The following is a 20,438-nucleotide window of genomic DNA, read 5'->3' on the forward strand; positions in this document are numbered from 1 at the left end:
GCCGCCGCTGCCGCTGCTCACGCACTCCGAGTCTCTGGCCTCGCTGCCTGAGGCGGGGGCACTGCGGGCGCGTGTGCGCCGGCCGCCTTCGCGCTGCCACCCGCGCTCCTGCCGTCCCGGTGTACGTCGGCGCGCACCTGCGTCCGCATCCGGCTCCGGACGCTTGCGATCTTAGTGCGACCCAACTTGGAGGTAGGTGGATGGGGTGTTCGGGGGATGGCCTGCGCCTCGTGGACCGTCAGAGTGTGCCGGACTTGTTGAGTTTCCTCCACTCAGATCCTCTGGCGCTGTCCGGAGTCCCAGGTCCTTGCTAGGCGGGGAGGGGGACAACGACGCCACAGGTGAGGTGTGTGAGAAGACTGCCCCCCCACACACACGTGGAGCCGAGGGAGAGCGGTGCCTGGATTTGCTCTTCATTTCTGGCGCCACGCTGAGGATGCCTGGGTAATCCTATGGACATCTGTGCTGTGTCCTCCCACCGCTAGCAAACGTTTAGTACTTAGTAGTACTTAGTACTACTTCTCTGCTGTTCTCACAACACTTTTGTTTTGACTTAATAGACTTGGCAGAGTTAGAACTCCGTGGTCTCCACAACTCCTTTTTACCCCAGCTTCAGCCTTTTGACGTATTTGTGCGAGTACTTTGCCTGCCCTGCATGTATATATGTGTGCACAATGTAAGTGCCTGAGGCCTACACAGATCAGAAGGCGTCCGATCCCCCTGAAACGAGTTACATATGTGAGCTGCCACATGCGTGCTGGGAACTGAACCCTGGGCCTCTGCAAGAGCAACAAGTGCTCTTAATTAAGACATCTCTCCAGCCTCTGTATCATCTTTTAAGAAGACACTGAATCTGGAGAGTGGAAACATCCTTTATAAGATTCACCCAAAGGTGAATTCTAAGACTTAGTGCCCAGGCTTTGGGCTTGTAGCCTTCTAGAATTGGTCTTACTTTACCCCGCCCCCAGGCCGATGGTGCAGGTATCAGGATTACTTTTGTCCCCAGGGCTAATTGCAGACCTCCACTTGTTGGACCATGGGATTCCACAGAGAATGAGCCTCCCAATCTTCTTTCATCAGTAAGCCGCTCTTCCCAGCTGCTCTCCTACCATCCGCTGCCCTCATGTCTACCATACTCCTGAATTTGGACTTTGGGGAACCTCCAAAAAAGGCGTTTGGAGGAAATGCCAAGCACCAACGTTTTGTTAAGAAGCGACGGTTCTTGGAACAGAGAGGATTTCTGAAGAGAAATAACCAACTTCCTAGCAAGGTGTCTAAATTGCACTCAGAACCTCTAAAGAAAAGGGAAGCGTCTTCAAAAGTAGATGGCATTTTGAAGATCCTTCCATGCCCAAAAAAGGAGGAAGCTGCCTCCAAAAGGGAGTCAGAGCAGTCCACAGACAAGAAAGCATCGTTGTCTTGGCTGACCCCTGCTCCTTCAAAGAACACTGATTCTGTTGTGGCTAAAATCGATTTGCTAGGGGAGTTTCAGAGTGCCCTTCCAAAGATTAAGAGCCGCCCAGCTTACGCTCAGAAGAAGGGCTCCAAGAAGAAGCCCTTGAAGAAAGATGCCACAGAGAATTCCACCCAAACTCCTTCAGAGAGTAAGGGCTCCAAGAAGCCCACACAGAAGAGTGCTGCACAGAACTCCACCCAAGCTCCTCTGGAGAATAAAGGCTCCAAGAAGAAGAAGAAGAAGTCCTCAAAGAAAAATGCTGCGCAAAGATCCACCGACGCGCGCTCCGAGGATAAGTGCCTTAAAGTCTCCCAAAACTTGCCAGGGAAGATGGTGGCAGTCGACTGTGAAATGGTGGGCACAGGACCCAAGGGGCGTGTTAGTTCCTTGGCCCGGTGCAGCATTGTGAACTACAATGGGGATGTGCTTTATGATGACTACGTCCTCCCCCCCTGCCACATCGTAGACTACCGGACCAGATGGAGCGGCATCCGAAAGTGCCACATGGCTAAAGCTACACCCTTTAAGATTGCTCGGAGTCAGGTGAGGACTTTGAGTGTGTGCTGTTCTGGGGAGGTGTCAAAGGGCTGTGAAGGGAGGGAGAATGATGTCACATGAGAAGAAGGCTGTCTATGCAGTAAGGAATTGTTTTTCTGTTTGCTGCAACAAAATGCCTGACCAAGGGAATTTAACAGATTGCTTTGCCAGTTTGAGGATACTTCCATCATGGTGCAGAAACGGTGGCAGCAAGAGCAGGATGTGGCTGCTGAGGAATCAGGGAGCAGAGAGAAATGAATGCTGGTTCTCTGATTTCCTTATTCAGTCTAGGACTCTGGCTAATGGAATGAATAGGTTATTTTTGCTTTGTTTTGCTTTACTTACTATGGGTCTTCCCACCTCAGTTCACCCAACATAAAAGCTCACAGACACACTCATAAATTTGTCTTCTCGATAATTCTAGGTCCTTTCAAATAGACAGTTCTATCATGAGTCCACCTCTTGTCAATTTGATGCCCAAACATAACGCTTTTTAGTCATAACCTTCTATCTGCGGTCCTCATAAGCTCATAGCTGTCTCATAATACAAAATGGATTTAGTTCAACTTCAAAAGTCTCCATAGTCTGTAACAGTCCAAACACTGTCCAAAAATATAAGGCCAGAGCGTCTCTGAAATATAGGCAGACTCTTAACTGTGAGTCCTGCCACATCAAAAGCAAAGGCAGAGCACACTTTATTCCCAGTACTCAGGAGGCAGAGATAGGTAGTCTCTGTGTGTTCCAGGCCAGCTAGAGTTATAATCTAGCATGAGGCACTTCAGAGCTGGAAGTCAAGGCAGAAACTGAAGCAGAGTCCGTGGAGGAACGCTGCTTACTTCCCCTGGCCTGCTAGCCTGCTTTCTTACAACATCCAGGCACCTGCCTGGGGGTGGCACCACCCACATCAGTCACCGTAAAAAAAAATGCACCACAGACATGCCTACACACCAATCCAGCGGAGACATTTTCTCAAATAAGATTCCCTCTTCCCAGATACATGTCTCAAGATGACATAAAACTAGTTAGCACAACTGACCCCTTGTCAACTTTGACATAAAAACATATCATTGTTAAATAGTAACCTTTTCTTTATTATTGTCCCCAAGATGTCATATTAATAGCAACATCACAATATAAAACATATTCTAAACTTTAGAAGCCCCGTAGTCTTTAAAAATTCCAACTTTAAAAGTTTAATCTCTTTAAAATACCTAAAGTCTCTTTAGAATTCCAAAGTTTCTCTGAGGTCTCATAACTATGGATTCCTGTAAAAATCAAAACCAAGTTTAAATACTTTATTATTTCAAGAGGAAGGAGACATGACACAGTTACAACCAAAGGAGAACAGAGCTGAAATCCAATGGTATGAAGCTGAAGTGTCACATTCTGAAACTCAGGATCTTCCGTGCTCCAGAAGGCTTGTCACAGCACATACAGCTTTTCTCCTAGGCTCGGGCTTTCTCCATCCCAATGCATTCAAGTGTACTTCCCACTTTCTCTTCTATAAGGTTCAGTGTGGCTGGCTTTATGTTGAGGTCTTTGATCCATTTGGACTTGAGTTTTGTGCATGGTGATAGATATAAGTCTATTTTCATTCTTCTACATGTTGATATCCAGTTATGCCAGCACCACTTGTTAAATATGCTTTCTTTTTTCCATTTGATATTTTTTGCTTCCTTGTCAAACATCAGGTGTTTGAAGATGTGTGGATTAATACCCAGGTCTTCTATTCAGTTCCATTGGTCTTCCTGTCTGTTCTTATGCCAATAACAGGCTGTTTTCAGTACATATTGCAAAGTTTCTGCTTCCAGCTCAAAATGTAGTCTAGTTCCCTTAAAGCTGTATGCTTTGATGAGAGCTTAGTTGAAGACTGTAAGTGGATTACTTGTTTGTTTCCTGCCGCCCAGACTGGAGTAATCACACAGAAACTTAATTACAACACTGTTTGGCCAATAGTTTAGGCGTATTTCTAGCTAGCTCTTATATCTTAAATTAACCTGTTTTTATTAATATGTGTATCACTGTGAGACTGTGGCCTACCAGTAAGGTTCCAGCAGTGTCTTTCTCCTTCATCAGCTGCATGGCGTCTCCCTGACTCCGCCTACTCTTTCTCTACATCTCTGTTCGGATATCCTGCCTGGCTTTACTCTGGTAAGCCACTGGCCGAAAAAGCTTTTATTCATCGGCCAATAAAAGCAACACATATACAGAAGGACATTCCACATCACAGAACTCTTTCCTAAGTGCTTGTTTTCTAGCAGCTTTTTCCATTCAAATGAATTGTGTATTTTCACAGTTTGGAGCTTTCTGTGGATGGGGCCTTGCTCTTAACTTTCCCCTATCCTGATGCAAGTATCATATTTTGTAGCCTGTAACTTTAAATGTATGGTCCTTTCCCCTGCTAAACTGTATTTTTTTTTTCATATTTTAATGTCCTGTTTGCTGTCTTTCATGGTAGACCTGGGTAAGAACAGTGAGCAGTCATCTTCACACAGCCTTTGTAGGAAAACCCTCTGCCATACAAAGTAGACCATTGCCTTTTAGTTCAGCCTCACTTCAGTTCTCTGGACTCCTTAGCCAGGCTTCCATGGCTGGCATTTCTTCTGCATTCTCTTCTAGGAGCCCACCAGAACAGTCCATTGAGCTCTGTGTAACATCTAGGGCTCTGTAACCCTCAGTTCCGTACTCCCACTTTCCTCCTCTAAAACCAGCTCAAAGGCCTGAGAATCACTTGGTGAGTGATTAGTTACTGTTCTGTTGCTTTGAAGAGACCGTGACCAAGGCAGCTCATAAAAGAAAGCCTTTAACTGGGAACTTGCTTACAGTTTTAGAGGGTACGTCTATAACCATCATGGCCGGAAGCAGACAGGCATGGTGCTGGAGCAGTAGCTGAGAGCTTTACATCTCGATCCACAGACAGCAGGCAGAGACAGACAGACACTGGGTTTGGCATGAGGCTTTTGAAACCTCAGAGCCTACCCACCCTAATCTTTTCTATGTAGCCCACACCTCCTAATCCTTTCTATATGGCCCACTAACTAGGGACTAAGCACTTAAACTTATGGGCAAATGGTGGCCACCACAGTCAGGTTTATCACAGCAAAGCCACCACCTCATTACCGTTCTTCCGTCTTAGGTACTTATCGCTGTGACAAAACAGTTTGAGGAAGAAAGGGTTTATTTGGGGTAAGTGTGAAGGTTTACTACATCATGGCATGGAGTGTGAGGTAGCTGGTTACTACCATTTAGGGTGGATCTTCTACCTCAGTTAACTAGTCTAGAACCTCCCTCCCTCACAGTTATGGCCAGAAGTTTGTCTCTGTGATTCTAGATCTTGTCAGATTGACAAGATTAACCCCGTAGGAATGCTAAAGACAGTTAGCCATAACTAGGTGGTGAAGGTAATTTTACTAGTTGAGATCCACTTAGTGTGTGGTGGAGTTGCCCTCAAGAATTAACAGCCAGCCGGGGATAGAAGTGGGCTGAACAGCAGGTGTGAAAGTCGCTTAGGGCAAGTGCTGAGTGTTGGAGCAGGAGACAGAACTTTTACAAAAACAAAATAAAAATGGCATGAAGAGATGGCTCAGCAATAAAGAGCACTTGCTGTTCTTAAAGAGGACCTGGTGGGTTCCATTCCAAGTACCTATGTGACGATTCTTCAACTGTAACTCCAGTTCCAGGGATGTTCTTCTGGTCTCTGGGCATCAAGCATACATGTGGTTGGTATACATACATATAAAATAAAAACAATTTGTTTTAAAGCTGTATTGGTTGGGGGGTATCCAGGTAGCCTGTAGTAAAAGGCATAAAAGATACATGATTGTAAGGGGTTCTCATCCCTCCCTTAGCAAACCTACTTGTTCTAGGCTCAAGCTAGAGAGCACAACTAATAAACTGGAGTAGAGGGCAGGGTGAGAGAAATGAAGGGGGGAAATTGAAAAGAGCCTGCTGGTATTGGGAGGCCACCAGAGGGCACCCTTGATCTGCTTTGCAATTTGAGGTCTGTCTGCCTCCCAAGTGCTGGGATTAAAGGCATACACTGCCACCACCACCTGGCGGTCTTGAAGGTTTTAAATGCTGAGACATTAGTTGGTTTCAATACGAGTATGCAGAAAACCTCATCTTCAACTTTACTTTTAAGTTTTTTTTTTTTTCTCATTTATTCGGTGAAGATAGTGGTGTGTCATGGCGTATGTGAGGAGGAGTTGGTTCTTACCTCCCATGTAGGTCTCAGGGATCAAACTCAGATCATCAAGCTTGATGACAAGACCCTTTACCTTCTGAGTCGTTTCACTGTCATCATCGTCCCCACATGAGGCAGGGTGTCATCCCAGGCCAACCTCAGAATTGCTATGGAGCCAAGGACGACCTTTAACTTTGGTTCTTCCTACCTCACCTTCCAAGTGTGGGGATTACAGGCCTTTGCCAGCATGCCCAATTATTGTAGTGCTGGGTTCCAACCCAGGTTTTGTGTATGCTGGGCAAGCACTGTGAGCCAAGCCCCTAGATCCAGCACTGTTTGTTAAGACAGGGTCTCATGTGGCTCAGTCTCTGCTGTGCCTTACAGTTCACCTGCCTCAGCTTTCTGTGTGTTGGGATTGTAGGTTTATACAACCTTGCCTAGTAACTAATTTTTTGGTAAAGATTTATTTTTAATTATGTGTATATGCATTTTTATATGTGAGTACAGTGCCTGCAGAGACCAGAAGAGGGTGTCAAATCCTCTGAAACTGGGAACTTAGGCATTGATGAGTCACCCTACAAGGAAGGGTACCAGGAGCCTGGACCAGTGCATACTCTTAACTGCTGAGTCATCTCTTCAGCCCCATGAGCAGCATCTTTAATGTCTGTGCTATCCAAGACTGAAGGAAGCAACTGGGGTAGAGGCCAGTGTTAGAACATTTGCCTGGCTATACAAGGCCTCAGGTTCTGGAGGCGGGGGAGAATAATGAAGACCACAGTTGGGGTGGAAATTAATAAACATGAGGAGGCTATGGTGATGTAGTTCCAAATGGGATTCCACATAGCAGTTCTGTAGGGAAAGGAGGAGGGTTTCTGAAAGAGGAACACTTGTGGAAGAGGGCCTTTCAAAAGGGTAGGGTGGGATGCTGATGATGGCCTTGTGTAAGGAGCTCCACCTTGAACATCCCTCATCTTCTGCGTGCTCATTCCAGATCCTGAAGATACTCAAGGGGAAGATAGTGATCGGACATGCCATCCACAATGACTACAAAGCCCTACAGTACTTTCATCCCAAGTCCCTCACCCGAGACACTTCCCAAATACCACTCCTCAACCGGAAGGCTGACTGCCCAGAGAATGTCACTTTGTCATTGAAGCACCTCACCAAGAAACTGCTGCATCGGGACATCCAGGTAACTTCTCTCCAAGTGCGCCCAGCACACACAGTTCAGGTCCCAGTAGTCTCTGTCAATGAGGAGAAATAATAATTTCTGTGTACCTCGTAGACTACCAGATGGTACAGTGAGATCAGAAGACTGTTCAAGCTACATGCTTGGCAGTCAAGGACAGTGGCCAGAATACAGAGTTGTGGGTACATGTCACATGGAGAGTATCTAAGAAACAAGACTCAGAAGGCCTATCTGTGACCTGGAATGTCCTGCCTTTGCAGAATGTGATACATATACATTGCTACAGGAATGAGTGGATTAGCCAGGCAGTGGTGGCACACCTTTAATCCCAGCACTTGGGAGGCAGAGGCAGACTGATCTCTGTGAGTTTGAGGCCATCCTGGTCTACAGAGCAAGTTTCTTGTCTTGAGAGAGAGAGGGGGGGGGGGGGAGAGTGAGTGTTGACTGGGAAAAGAAAAAGTAGTTCTTATTTTCTTCATATTCTTTTCCTTTTTAGGCTGGAAAAAGTGGACATTCCTCAGTGGAAGATGCCCAGGCCACCATGGAGCTGTACAAGTTGGTTGAAGTTGAATGGGAACAGCACCTGGCCCAGAATCCTCCAGAAAATTAGCAATCCCGGGGAGACACACGCAGTAGCCCAAACCACAGTTCTGCCAGCTGCACATCTGCAGAAGTTAGAATTGTTGAAGAGAGGGACTTCACCAGAGACTTAATACCCATTGAAATTTCATCTCCACTGCTGTGGTCACTGTGTGGTTAAGTGCCTGATGGAAGGGGAAACCCACCTTCCATCCAGTCGGGTGGCACAGGCCTGTCATCTCAGATACTGGGAGGTTGAGACAGGTTTTAAATTTAAGGTCAGCCTGGGCTACAGAATTAGTTCAAGATGTCCTGACATAAAAAAGAGGGTCAGGAGTAAAGCTTGGTGCTAGAGCGTGTACCTAGCATACACAAGCCCCTGGATTCAGTATCCACAGGGGAGTAGGAGAGGGTGGGAAGGATGGAATACGACATGATGTGTTACAGATGGCTTACTTTTTTAATAGTGCTAACCAAATGTCCCAGAGTGCTTGTGCCGATCAGCTTTCTTGACTTTGAGGAAGCAAGGCACACCATAGAGTACAGATTCTCACATTATTTTATCCATGGGACACATAACATAGATGTGTCTCCCTTTGGTGGGGAGCGGACTAAAGGGGTTCTTGTATTGCCAAGGTTGGCCTCAGTGTGCTCAAAGGACTTCTTCCTCAGCCCCTGAGTAACTGGGACATGAGTGTTCACCTCTGTGCCTGGGTCTTTGAATTTTATGTTTTTTGTTATAAGGTAATTAATAGTATCCTTTCACTTCAGAAGTGTCCTATGGAGGTAGGCATGGTGGGCTGTGATCCCAGGACTCTGGAAGCCAAGGCAGGAAGATCAAAAGTTCAAGGCCAGTCTGAATACATAGAAAAGCTCTGGCTCATAGAAGTAGAGAAGAGAAGAAATGGATTGTGTGGCTGGATGCTAAATTGTATAGCCACGTTTACTTGATTTAGGTTCTGTTTAGTTAACAAAGAATTTACATTGTTTTAATAGTCTTTCAATCTTTCACCTTGCAAATGGAATCTTTTAAAAATTCAAATGATTCTTTTTATGAATTTTTATAATAGAAAACTAGTGGGATTTTTCATAAAGATTATTTTTATTTTATTCATGTTTATGTGTAGCAGACTTTCTTGGACCACCAACCAGCTCCAAAAATCAATACACAGAGACTTACTAAGTTATGAATGGTTGGTCTTAGATTTTGCTTGTCTCAGTAGAGCTCTTACAACTTAATTTAACCTGTTTGTCTGTTTTGTCTTGGAACTTTTTACCTTTCTTTCATTCTATATGCCCTACTGTCCTGCTTCCTTCATGTCTGTCTGCCTGGCTGGCCCCAGGCGTCACCTTCTCTTTCTCCCTCCTTCTCTCTTTTTCTCTCTGCCCACCAGCCTGCCGCCTATCCCTACTCTGCCTAGCTATTGACCATTCAGCTTTTTATTAGATCAGTCAGGTGCCTTGGGCAGGAAAGGTAAAACAGCAACACATCTTTCATAGTTAAACAATTATTCTGCAACATTAACAAATGTTAAATAATTTTAACACATCTTTACTCTTTTTTTTCTCAGTTTGTGGCATAAGTCACCTCCCATTGTTTTGTTTTGTTTTTAAAAAATTTATTCCACAACACATATGTATGGCCTTTAAGGGTTCAGGAGAGGGTGTCAGAGCCTCTAGAACTGAAGTTCTAGATATTGTGAGTTTCTGGAAAATGGGTACTGGAAATCAAGCTGGAATCCTCTGAAAAGAGCCATTTCTCCAGCTCTTTTTGTCTTCATATTAAATAACTTCACAAGGTGTAGAGGGTTATATAGTTGTATAAGAGGATTTCTAGGGTCACTGGAGACCTTGTTTGTTGGGTTGTCTGAAGCTCTGGTAAGCCTTTGTGACACAGACAGTGCCTTGTGTTTGCTACCAATCCAGCAGTCACACCTGAAGTGACAGCCTAAGCCAGGCAGGCACCCTCATGGAGAGGGTGTGTGACCAGAGTGAGATAGAATGAATCTGGGGGCATAAAGGAGGACAGTGGGGGAGGAAGGGTGCTTGGTGATGCCAGCCAGGCAGCTGCTGCCAGCTCTTCCGTAGTGGTGCACACCTCATCTCTAAAGGTGAGTCATGTGTCTGTGCAGCCTTCTGTCCCTAGTCTTCAGAGCCGTCTCTCCATATCTTTTGGTTCTTCGAGACAGGGTTTCTCTAGCTTTGGAGCCTGTCCTGGAACTAGCTCTTGTAGACCAGGCTGACCTCAAACTCAGAGATCAGCTTGCCTCTGCCTCCGAGTGCTAGGATTAAAGGCGTGTACCACAACCGCCCTGTATCTCTCCTATCTTCATGGTTTTATTTTGCCATTTATTTGTGGCAATGAAGTTACTTTGATTCTTGGTGTTTTAATGGTTTTTGTCCCACATCCTGAGTTCTACTCTTGACTTTTAAGGGGTGGTGTTTGTAGTTACAGTACAACCACACCGCAATATGCACTATACTGAGCCCTTAAGGTACACTGTGTCACTGGAAGCTGGGTGTTTGCTTACATGTATGTTTGTGCACTGCTTATGTGCCTGGTGAGCTCATAAACTATAAAAGAAAATATGGGGTGGCTGACAGGTGCAGGAGGCCGTTAGAGTGTATCAGCTCCCCTGGAACCAGGTTTACAGATAGTTGAGAGTTGTCATGTGGGTGCTGGGACTCAAACCCTGGTTCTCTGCAAGAGCAGCCAGGGTTAACTGCTCCGCCATCGCAACAGTCTCAACGGTTGAGACTGAGGTTAACCAAGAAGGTAAGAAATTTCCCTAGGCTTGGCTCCAGATTTGCTGAGTATGCCTGAAGGCCCTGCCCTTGTGGTAGCATCTGAGTGGTATCTGACAGGACATCCTTGGCTGGGGTCTGTTCCGTACCAGGCAGTGTGTTAGACACTGGAAATGGTTTTGTCTTTGGCTAAGAAGAGCCAGGAATCCTCAGTGTACCATGCTGGTTAGTAATGTGAACAGATCTGGGTTTCTGGAAGACTATGCTGGCTGCTGTGTGGAAGCTGGATTGTGGAAAGGCCAAGAGGTGAGTATCTGAAGAGGGAGGAGCCTGTGAGTACTATAATAAGTGACAACAGGGCCAGGCCATTGGGCTTATTAGAGACATTGTCATCCCATGCCCTTTTTAGGTACACAGAATCCAAGGACTTCCACAGAGGGTCCATAAGCACATTGGTGAGACACATGCCGTACATGCATTGGGACCTGAGCTTGGATCTCTGGCACCAATGAAAAGATAGCTTTGGCAGCATATGCCTGTGGTTAGTGTTGGCAGAGACAGTACAATCAGCCTGCCTCACTGAATCAGTGAGAGCCAGTTTCAGTGTGAGATCCTGTCTCAAAAATAAGGTAAAGCTGGGTGTGGTAGCACATGTTCAGGAAGCAGAGCAGGCAGATCTCTTGAGTTCGAGGCCAGTCTGATCTACACAGTTAGTTCAGGACAGGGCTATGTAGAGACAGACCCTTGTCTCAAAAACAGAAATACCCATGATTGACCTGTGGCTCCCAAACATGGACAGGCATATACACCATGAACATGTACACGCACACACACAAGTGCATAGAAGTTCAGTGTCGAAGCCCCACATACCCTTCAGCACACCAGAATGATGCTGTAGTGTTGTGAAGATAAGTCACTCTGGTTTAATAAAAAGCTAGGCAGGATTCCTGGGCATGGAGGATGCTGAGAAGAAAGGGAGACACTGAGGACACAGAGAAAGAAGCATAGGCAATGTTGGGATGAGGAATCCTAGTATTTGGGAGGCAGAGGCAGGTGAATCTCTGTGAGTTCGAGACCAGCCTGGCCTACAAGAGCTAGTTCCAAGACAGGCACCAAAGCTACACGGAGAAACCCAGTCCCAGAAAACAAAACAAACAAAACTTGTTAGAAAAACAAGCGTAAGCTGGGCGATGGTGGCACATGCCTTTAATCCCAGCACTCGGCTCCGGCTCCAAAGCCACAGCAAAACCCTGCCTCGAAAAACCAAAAAAAAAAAAAAAGAAAGAAAGAAAGAAAGAAACAAGTGTAAGCTATCAGTTAAGCTTTCATAATTAGTGAAAGTCATTATTGGGGAGCCAACAAATAGTCTGACTATACTTTAGGGTAGACAGATCCATGACATTTTCTGAAAGACTTGTGTACACTGTCTACCCTAGAGTAAGAGCTCTCAGAATAGGACCCAACCCTTCTGAGTAGCAAGCAGCACAGTGCACCTGGGCCAGAGTGTCTAGTTCCCCAAAGGCATGCTTTACTTGTGCACCATGTGGATCCCTGCTGTCTGACCTCACAGTGAATGTGCTTTAAACTACCAGCAGCAAGGCTGCTCAGGCCATAGCCTGAGGAGTACTGTTCCCTCACAGTGGTTCAGTTGCTGCTACTAAAGGTAGGCCTTTACCTTCTATATTAACTAAAGAAAACTATATCTAGTCTCTAGTCTTCAACTCCATCAGAGACCTGAGTCAGATATAATATTACCTGAGTAAACAGGAAGTGCAGAGCAAGCAACTTCCAAAACTGTAGAAATGACAAAGACATCTAGCTGCCTGGATAGTTACCCAAGATTCCTCTGCAACATTGGGGCATCCATCTTTGGCCTACAGGCTTAGAATATCTGTCAGACTTTATGAAGCAGGAATTTTGAAGGACTATCCCATCTTGTCTTGGCAAAATTCAGTGGTCTTTTTCCTCTGTGTCGTACATGTCTGAAAATGTAGTTGCAGGGGATCCGACACCTTCACACCAATGCACATTAAATAAACCATAAAAAAATTTTAAAAAAGACGAGCAGCTTCTTGCTCAGATGGCTAGCTTTGCCACAATGCAAGCAAGCTCCCTATGGAGGTTCTTTGATCTCCATCCATCATCCTTTTATGAAATAAGTTGGTGCCAGGAACAGACATGTCTCACTGTTATGAAAAGCCTTAGATTATCAAACATCTAAAAGGCCATATTCTATAGGTCTCTGAAGTGTTTAAAGATCAATCTAAAATATATCTGTTTAACCTTGAAAACATAACATGACTACAAGCTTGATTATTATAGATGACTACTAACCTACATTCAATTGTACATTCCTTTTTTTTTTTTTTTTTTTTTTTTTTTTTTTTTTTTTTTTTTTTTTTTTGGTTTTTCGAGACAGGGCTTCTCTGTGGTTTTGGAGCCTGTCCTGGAACACTAGCTCTTGGTAGACCAGGCTGGTCTCAGAGATCCGCCTGCCTCTGCCTCTGAGCGCTGGGATTAAAGGCGTGCGCCACCACCCAGCTTGCACATTCCATTTTTAAGTGAGCTTCAAAAGCACAATACCATAAACAAAAGAAACATACAACATAACAAAAAGAACTTTATATATCAATATATCAAAATCCATACCAATATAAATATTTGAGGTTAATAGTTGTCTTTTTATCTTGTATTCCTATATCCCCCTAAATAATGATAAATATCTATAACCCATTAAATGATAAAAAACCACCCACCCCATGTCTTGGGAATGTGGGCCTTGTGTTCTCTAGACTGCTTTTTGTTTTCTGAGGGCTATACCATCTCCAGGAGACCCTGAGAAAATTGAGACAATGGTGAAGTCCTGGGAAAACTAGTTGTAACATTGTCAGTCTCAGAATCGTTCCCATGCAGAGGGAACAATGTATATGCCACCTGTCTTGTAGTTCTTGCTTTATTTCTTATGTCTGCAGCCAAGACTTAGGAGGTCTCTCCGATCAAACTGATCTCTGTTAATCTTGAAGGACTCCACGGCCTTTCATTTCCTGTGCAAACAAAAACCACCTCTCCCCCAGTGCAATACATTTTCTGAATTCCATTTTGCATATTATGAAATGACTGCTTCCTTAAATCTTTTCAAATCTAGCATTTCTACAGGATTCCAATTAACTTCTACACAGCCTTGAGGGTTCCTATCATCTGGTGGTGGTTCTTGTACAATATATCCAGTTATATTCAGGTTGGTATTCTAATACCCTAGGCCACTCCTCTTCAATCTCATAATGTAATATTGTGGTATGTTCTACTCTAAATTCCTGTCTGTGTGAATATTTTTATTTTTTTCATTAGTAGGTCTTTCTAAGGCTTGTATCTTATCAATCAAATTATGTTTGACAGTCATCAAACCACTTTTTTAAGGAGAAAATATTAATGACCAAACTGATAGTAACCTAAGCCAGGTCACTTATTCTCTCTTTTCATGGTAGCGTACACAGGGTGCTGTCACCTTGCATTGTGATGGTCGTCATTCTTAATGTGGGAAGGGTCTCCTAAAGGATTTCCCAGGTATCTCACCAAATCTGCTAACTTCTCCAGGAGTCCTGGCAAGTGGCATCCGCCCGCTGCAACAGTTTGTGTGGATCTGCTGTTTTACCTTTGTCTCAGTGGCTGCACTTTAAACTGCTAGTGGACTGGCTCTAAGGCCATTATAGCCTGGGGTTTTCTGTTCCCCAGACAGTGGCTCTGTAGCTTTAACGAAATCTCTATTATTCTAACAAGACTCAAAGGCTAGGGTGAAAACTTGCTAGCTCAAAGAGTTAAAGTAGCCCGGCAGTGGTGCACGCCTTTAATACCAGCACTCAGGAGGCAGAGACAGGCAGATCTCAGTGAGTTCGAGGCCAGCCTGGTCTACAAAGAAACCCTGTCTGGGGGGGGGAAGCCTCTCCTTCCACACTGCCCCAACTAAAACACCCACCTAAGCTCCTCCCTCCTATTTACTGCCCCGCATCTCTGAGCTCAGTTAATTTTACTAGCTCAAACGCAACACATCTTTACATAGATAAACAAATGTAACACATCTTTGTCTGGTTAAATATTCCACAACAGAATCCTGCTCCTTGCTGTCTCAGTTTGAGTTATTACTGCTAAGATAAAACACCACGGCCAAAAGCAAATTGGGAAGGAAAGGGTTTGTTTGACTTTCACTCCCCCCCTCCCCGCAGGGTTTCTCTGTAGCTTTGGAGCTGTTGGGGACCAGCCATGACAAAAATACATTTCCCCAGGATAAGGGCATAGGGATTTAGAAATATAGTAAAGGATATGAAGACATGAATGAAGATAAAACAGAGAAACACATGGGATAGTATCGGGAGGGAGTTCCAGTGAGTACTGAAAATTTGCCTGTGTTTAATTTCCCACCGCATAAAATACTCCTGGCCCCAAAAGGTAGGAGTAAGGCAAAAAACTGCATTAACACGACAAAAGGAAATAAACATACCCATTTAAGGTCATGGGCTACATTAACAGTTAAACTTTCTGTTTTCTAGAACAAAACAAGTCACACACCCTAGACCAAAACATTCTGTAGGCAGACCACTCCCTGTGTGGAAGTAAAGGAACTGGAACTTAGTTGGATCCTTAGACTTTTGTTTGAGGTAGGAACAGATCTACTCTATTCCTGGAGCATAAGATCTGGCAATTAGCCACACTTGTTGACAATAACCTTGAGAGAACTGAACTCTGGCCAACACTAGGTGGGACCTTTTAGAGGTAAAAGCACACTAACCTTAAAGGAACTAGAAAGTTCCAAACTCTGACCTTTGGTCAACATGGAAACAGGCTCACTTTCCATGCCTCCACAAGGAGCCTGTCCAAGAACTCATTCTGTAGACCAGGCTGGCCTTGAACTCACAGAGATCCGCCCGCCTCTGCCTCCTGAGTGCCAGGATTAAAGGCAGCGCCGCCACCGCCCAGCTTATTTGCATTATATTTCTATATCCATAGTCCACCACTGAAGGAAGTTAGGACCGGAACCTGGAAGAGCTGATGCAGAAGCCATGGAGGGGTGCTGCTTCCTGACTTCCTCTTTGTGACTTGCTCAGCCTGCTTGTTTTGTTGTTTTTTGAGACAGGATTTCTCTGTGTAGCCCTGACTGTCCTGAACTCACTCTGTAAACTAATCTGGCCTAGAACTTGGAAATCCTCCTGCCTCTGCCTCCCAATTGCTTAGATCAAGTGCATGTCCTACCACTGCCTGACCACAGTCTGCCTTTTTATAGAACCCAGGGCAACCAGGCCTGGCCCCACTAACAATGGGCTGGGCCTTCCACTGTCAAACATTAGTTAAGAAAATGCTTTACAGGCTTTGTAATGGACTGATTAAAAATGCCGTGGATCCCCCGCGGCTGCAGCAGCAGAAACGCTGCACGTAAAGCGGCAGTGGGCAGCTGGGCCTGAGAGCAGGGACTGGTGCAGGTCCCCGAGCAAGGGCAAGCAGCAGGCAGGCGAGAGGACACCCCCTTCTGTCTCTCTGCCTCTCTCTCTCCTCTGCTCTTCTCCCCTTCTGAGACCTGCGGCACGGTCTCGTTGCGTGGCCCATCTGTCTCTCCTCGTGGGGTTGGCTGCCCCATCGAGATCTCTCATCCACCACCCACCGTGCAGCTCCCTGCTTGGGACTCCCTGCCTCTTGGACCACTGCAGCCTTTTGGGGAACTGCGCTATCCCTGTCTGGGACTGGCGGCTCTAGGGACCCGCAGCCTGCCGCCCCTTCGGGTACCTGCAGCATTTTACTTAACCCATAACAGCTAGCAACTATGAAATCCAGAAAATACTGGCCTCTCTGATTCCCCAGGGACATGTTCTTGCCAATCCCCAAGCTCCAGAGCTCCCGCTATGGCTTGGCCCAGGTCAGTAGGGGAGTGGCAGGCAGGAGAAAGTTGGGAACATCATTTGGACAGCATACTGCTCTGCTAGGCTAACAAGTTCACAGGCCTCAGGCCCATGCCCTCTGGGAGTGAGGGACCAGAGGAGGTACGGCTGGTTCTGGCGCAGTTTAGTTTTTCTTTGACAGCTGGCATTTCCAAAACTGGTACCCACAGAGAGGAAAATCAGAACTTGCCACTTCAAACATCTTTCCCCCATCTTGTTCATGCTGCCCAGAACAAACTATTAGATGTAGGTCAGTATGGAGCCTCCTCGCCCACCCCTGCCTACTTACCAGCTCTCTGACTTTGCTCTCAGAAGGGATAGGAGTGCAGGTCAGGTGAAGAACAAGGCCCTGGCCTGTCTAAGGAACCAGACTCTGAATTCTATTTTTTTAATCTGAACCTTTATTATTACTTATTTGTTGTGTGTGTGCTTGGCTGCATGTATATTGTGCATGCCTGGTGCCCAGGAAGGTCAGAAGAGGATATCGGATCCACTAGACCTAGAGTTAGAACAGTTTGTGAGCCACCATGTGAGTGCTCTTAGCCATTTTCACGCTCAGACTAAAGTCGGGTAACCCTGCTAATCTCTGCTTGTCTAAGATTACAGGGTGGGAGGAGGAGCCTCCAGGAACCAGATAATTTCAGAGTACAGGATACCAGAGGAGGGTCCCGGGTCCCAGCTCTTTTTCTGTTTCCTACTTTCAGAGGGCAGGAAAACAGCACCAGGGAAGTGACAGGATTGGGGTTCTCTTGGGCAAAGTGGCAGAGTTGTGTGTCCTTTTCAGAACAGGTCACTTCCCCAAATGCCATAAAACCCACCCATCCTGTTGGACTTGCCCATGGCTATAACCCATCCCCCTACCCTGGCTGCTAGGACTGGGTGTAGGACGGTGTTAGTGCAGATGGATACAGTACTAGGAACCAGCCCTCAGGGCCAACCCAAGTGTAACTGCAGGTCAGTCTCCATGCAGGGGACCAAGACTCAGTCTGGACACGTCCTCAGCCAGTGCATCCCTACCCCACCCTCTTGTCTTCCTGGCTCAGCCAGCCCAACCCAGCCCAGCCCTGAGGAGAGCGTTGGCAGCTGGAGCTGGGAAAAGCACGGCAGAGCCAAGAACAATAGAGGCCCCGCCTGGGTGCAGCACAGACCCTCTTCTGGCTCAGGGTAGCCCCTCCTTCTGCCCGAGCCCTTCCTATTGTTTCCTCTCAGGCCCTACTTTCCTCCCTTTGCCAGACCCCAGGCTAGCCCCGCAAGTCATTGCATCTTCTGCCTTTGGGCAGGACCTTCCCTTAACCTCAGTTTCCTCAGGGTCTTCTGTCCTCCGTTTCTAGCTCTCAGGGAGTTCCCTCCTGCACCCAAATGTTTCTGGGAGGTGAATTGCTTCCTTCCTAGGTTCCTGACCCTGTCTTTCAGCTTTGGGGCTGTACTGCCCTCCATTCTGCTACAATGACAAAGGCTTGGTCTCTAAGCCAGGAGACAGAAGGCACAAGAGTCCCTTTTGCATGGAGGACTCTAATGGAACAGAGAATGCTGAATCTAAGCTCTCTGTGCAGTGGAGTCCTGAGGGTGCGAGGACTCAGGAGACACGGCCTCTCTTCTGGTACAGAACCCCACCACCACCGCTGTACAAGTGCTCAGCCCAGCCCGGCTGACTTTCGTTTTGGAAGTCCAAGTGGACAAACACTGACCTAATAGCGGCTCTGAGTGAAGTCATCCACCAGTACTAATCTTGGCAGAGAATCTCTGTAGTCCTGGTTGGGGGTGAGTGTAGGGACTTTGTGACTTTCCTACTCCACCCCCCAGTCAGCCATGGCCCCATCCATGATGGCCTAGGTGGTTACTTTCTTCCACACAGCTTCATGGGAAGAGATGTAGCAGACAGAGGTGTCTCCTGTTCCAAGGCCCGCGCTGCAGTCCTCCAGCACACTCTACCTGACCTACACTTGTTCCCTGCAGCCGGTCAGCCCGTCTCCGCTCCTTCCTCCTAGCCGCAGAGTGTTCCTTCACTCTTCTGAGCTTGCCTGCTTCTTCCCCCACTTCTCCCTCAGCTTGCTCCTGCTTTCCTAGTATATCTCCAAACTCTTGGAGGGAGAGGGAGCCCCAAGAGGGGTGTAATCATGAGAATGGGGTCACCTAGGGGCAGAGCTGCAGCAGATTTGGTTATAATTGAAAAGCCAGAGGCAATGGGAAATTCCTTTCCTTATTGATCCCAGTGGGAAATTAAAGCCAGTAGTGGAGCATAGAACTCTTATTGGCTGCAGCTCCTCCCATCCAACCGCTCTGGAGACCTAGCCCCTGCCCCTTGTTGGTTGCATCCCCCATCCATCTCTGCCAGCCCTCCTAGTGCCTTCCAGACCCCCTCAGTCCCCAGCTGCTCGCTTGAGTACCCCAGCTATTCCCCTGGAATAAAGGGCTGTTGGAGACTGAAACCCCCAGCCCTAGTTACTTGGCATATGTCCCCACCCTCACTCTCCTTCAGCAAAGTTGGGGTGCTTAGAGCTCTGGCCCTAAGCTGCCAAACCACAAACACATCTGGAAAGAATTCCCCGCCCAGTCCCACTTCCCTTTGTCTTACTTCTGTCTCTGGAAATCCTAGCCAGTTGCTAGAGGAGGGGGTGGTGGGGAAGAAGTATAGGGAGTGGGCCCAGGGCTCCCACTCCCAAGCTCCAGCTTCTGTGGCTCTTCATCTCAGAATTATCCCAGGCCTCCTTTCTAGGCTACCTAGGTGTCTTGACCCTGGTGGCCAGCAGTAAGGTTCTCAAGGCTCCTGGAAAGAGCGAGGGCTTGCCCTGCCCTTTTCTTTTGCATGAGGGAGAATGCCACCCAAGTAAGAGAATGGGCTCTCCTGCCTATGGGCTCCAGGAGTCTGGAGATGAACACAATGACCAGTTGAAGAGGTAGGGACACTGGAGGGGAGGGCAACAGGCTCCTGTTTTCTGCCTTGTTCTCTCCTCATTTCTTGGGCCAGAAGCCATATTTCACTGTCAGAACTTAAAATTCCTTCATTGTACCTACAGCAAGGCGACACTGGGGGCAGGGCGCGCGCGGGGGTGGGGGTGGGGTGGGGCAATCCAGCTCTGCAGCTGTCTGCGGTGAAACTTCTCGACCCGGTGTCCTCTTTCTTCCAGAAGCCTATGCCCCCTATGTCGTCCCCTCCGACCCCAATGAGCGCTCCCTTTTAAAATCTGTAGCCTGAGACTCAGGCCAAAGTGTCCCACTCCCTTCTGGGTGGTGGAGAATTCGGGGGCGGGGGCGGTCTAGAAGCCCTTCTGATAGGCAACCTCTCTTCTTCATCCTCCCAAGTTTTCAACACACCATTATTTGGGGATTGCCTCGACGTGGGCCTGAGTGGCTGGACACCGTCTGGCCTGGCTTTGAGGTTAATCCTCCAGGCCCAGTCCGCAGCTCAATTTGATTCCCTCGAAAGCCTGCTAGTCTCGGATTCACCGGGTCCAACCTTGGCCACGCTGACGAGGAGGGGCCAGGCAGGGACCTAGTTTAAGATCCTGGGGGCGGGTGTGTGTGTGTGTGTGTGTGCATGTAGGAAGGACCCTGGGAGGCTAGTGGTGGATCTGAAGCAAGGGCGAGAGCTTCCCGCGTGCCTCCAGGCCCTGCCTGTCGTCTCTGCTTCCTGATTTCTAGGCCTTTCCACTGGAGCTTCACCCACTTAATAACCATCCGCAGAGGGGCCAGGCCCGCCTGGCTTTCTGTTCAGTGTGGGGACGTCGCACACCGAGACCCACCCCTTCCCTGCGCAGCCAGCCTTTCCCCAACCCCAGGCATCTCCCAGCACAGGAGCCTCCGCGTCCTCCTCCGCCTCCTTGT

At 47.2% G+C, this 20,438-nt stretch overlaps 1 protein-coding gene across 2 annotated transcripts; it reads left to right on the top strand.

The window, feature by feature from the left end:
* The first annotated feature begins 44 nt into the window (after window positions 1-44).
* Window positions 45-9,756, top strand: Isg20l2 (interferon stimulated exonuclease gene 20 like 2). 2 transcript variants are annotated; one of them, XM_050166358.1, is made up of 4 exons: window positions 45-192; window positions 1,007-1,999; window positions 7,168-7,368; window positions 7,862-9,756. In XM_050166358.1, the coding sequence occupies exons 2-4, from the start codon at window positions 1,124-1,126 to the stop codon at window positions 7,973-7,975; spliced, it is 1,191 nt and encodes a 396-aa protein (XP_050022315.1). In that variant the 5' UTR covers window positions 45-192; window positions 1,007-1,123; the 3' UTR covers window positions 7,976-9,756. The 2 variants fall into 2 exon arrangements, with proteins under 2 accessions (XP_050022315.1, XP_050022318.1); XM_050166361.1 differs by having other exon boundaries at window positions 51-192; window positions 1,081-1,999.
* Window positions 9,757-20,438: the final 10,682 nt, after the last annotated feature.

The sequence above is a fragment of the Alexandromys fortis genome, unplaced genomic scaffold, assembly GCF_014885135.2.
Source record: "Alexandromys fortis isolate MF-2015 unplaced genomic scaffold, M_Fortis_MF-2015_v1.1 scaffold_152, whole genome shotgun sequence".
In the NCBI taxonomy this organism is placed as follows: Eukaryota; Metazoa; Chordata; class Mammalia; order Rodentia; family Cricetidae; genus Alexandromys; species Alexandromys fortis.

Coding starts and splice junctions, on each gene's coding strand:
- Isg20l2 (XM_050166358.1), top strand. CDS start 1,124: ATGTCTACCATACTCCTGAATTTGGACTTTGGGGAACCTCCAAAAAAG. Junction 2,000..7,167: donor TTAAGATTGCTCGGAGTCAG/GTGAGGACTTTG, acceptor TGCTCATTCCAG/ATCCTGAAGATACTCAAGGG. Junction 7,369..7,861: donor TGCTGCATCGGGACATCCAG/GTAACTTCTCTC, acceptor TTTCCTTTTTAG/GCTGGAAAAAGTGGACATTC.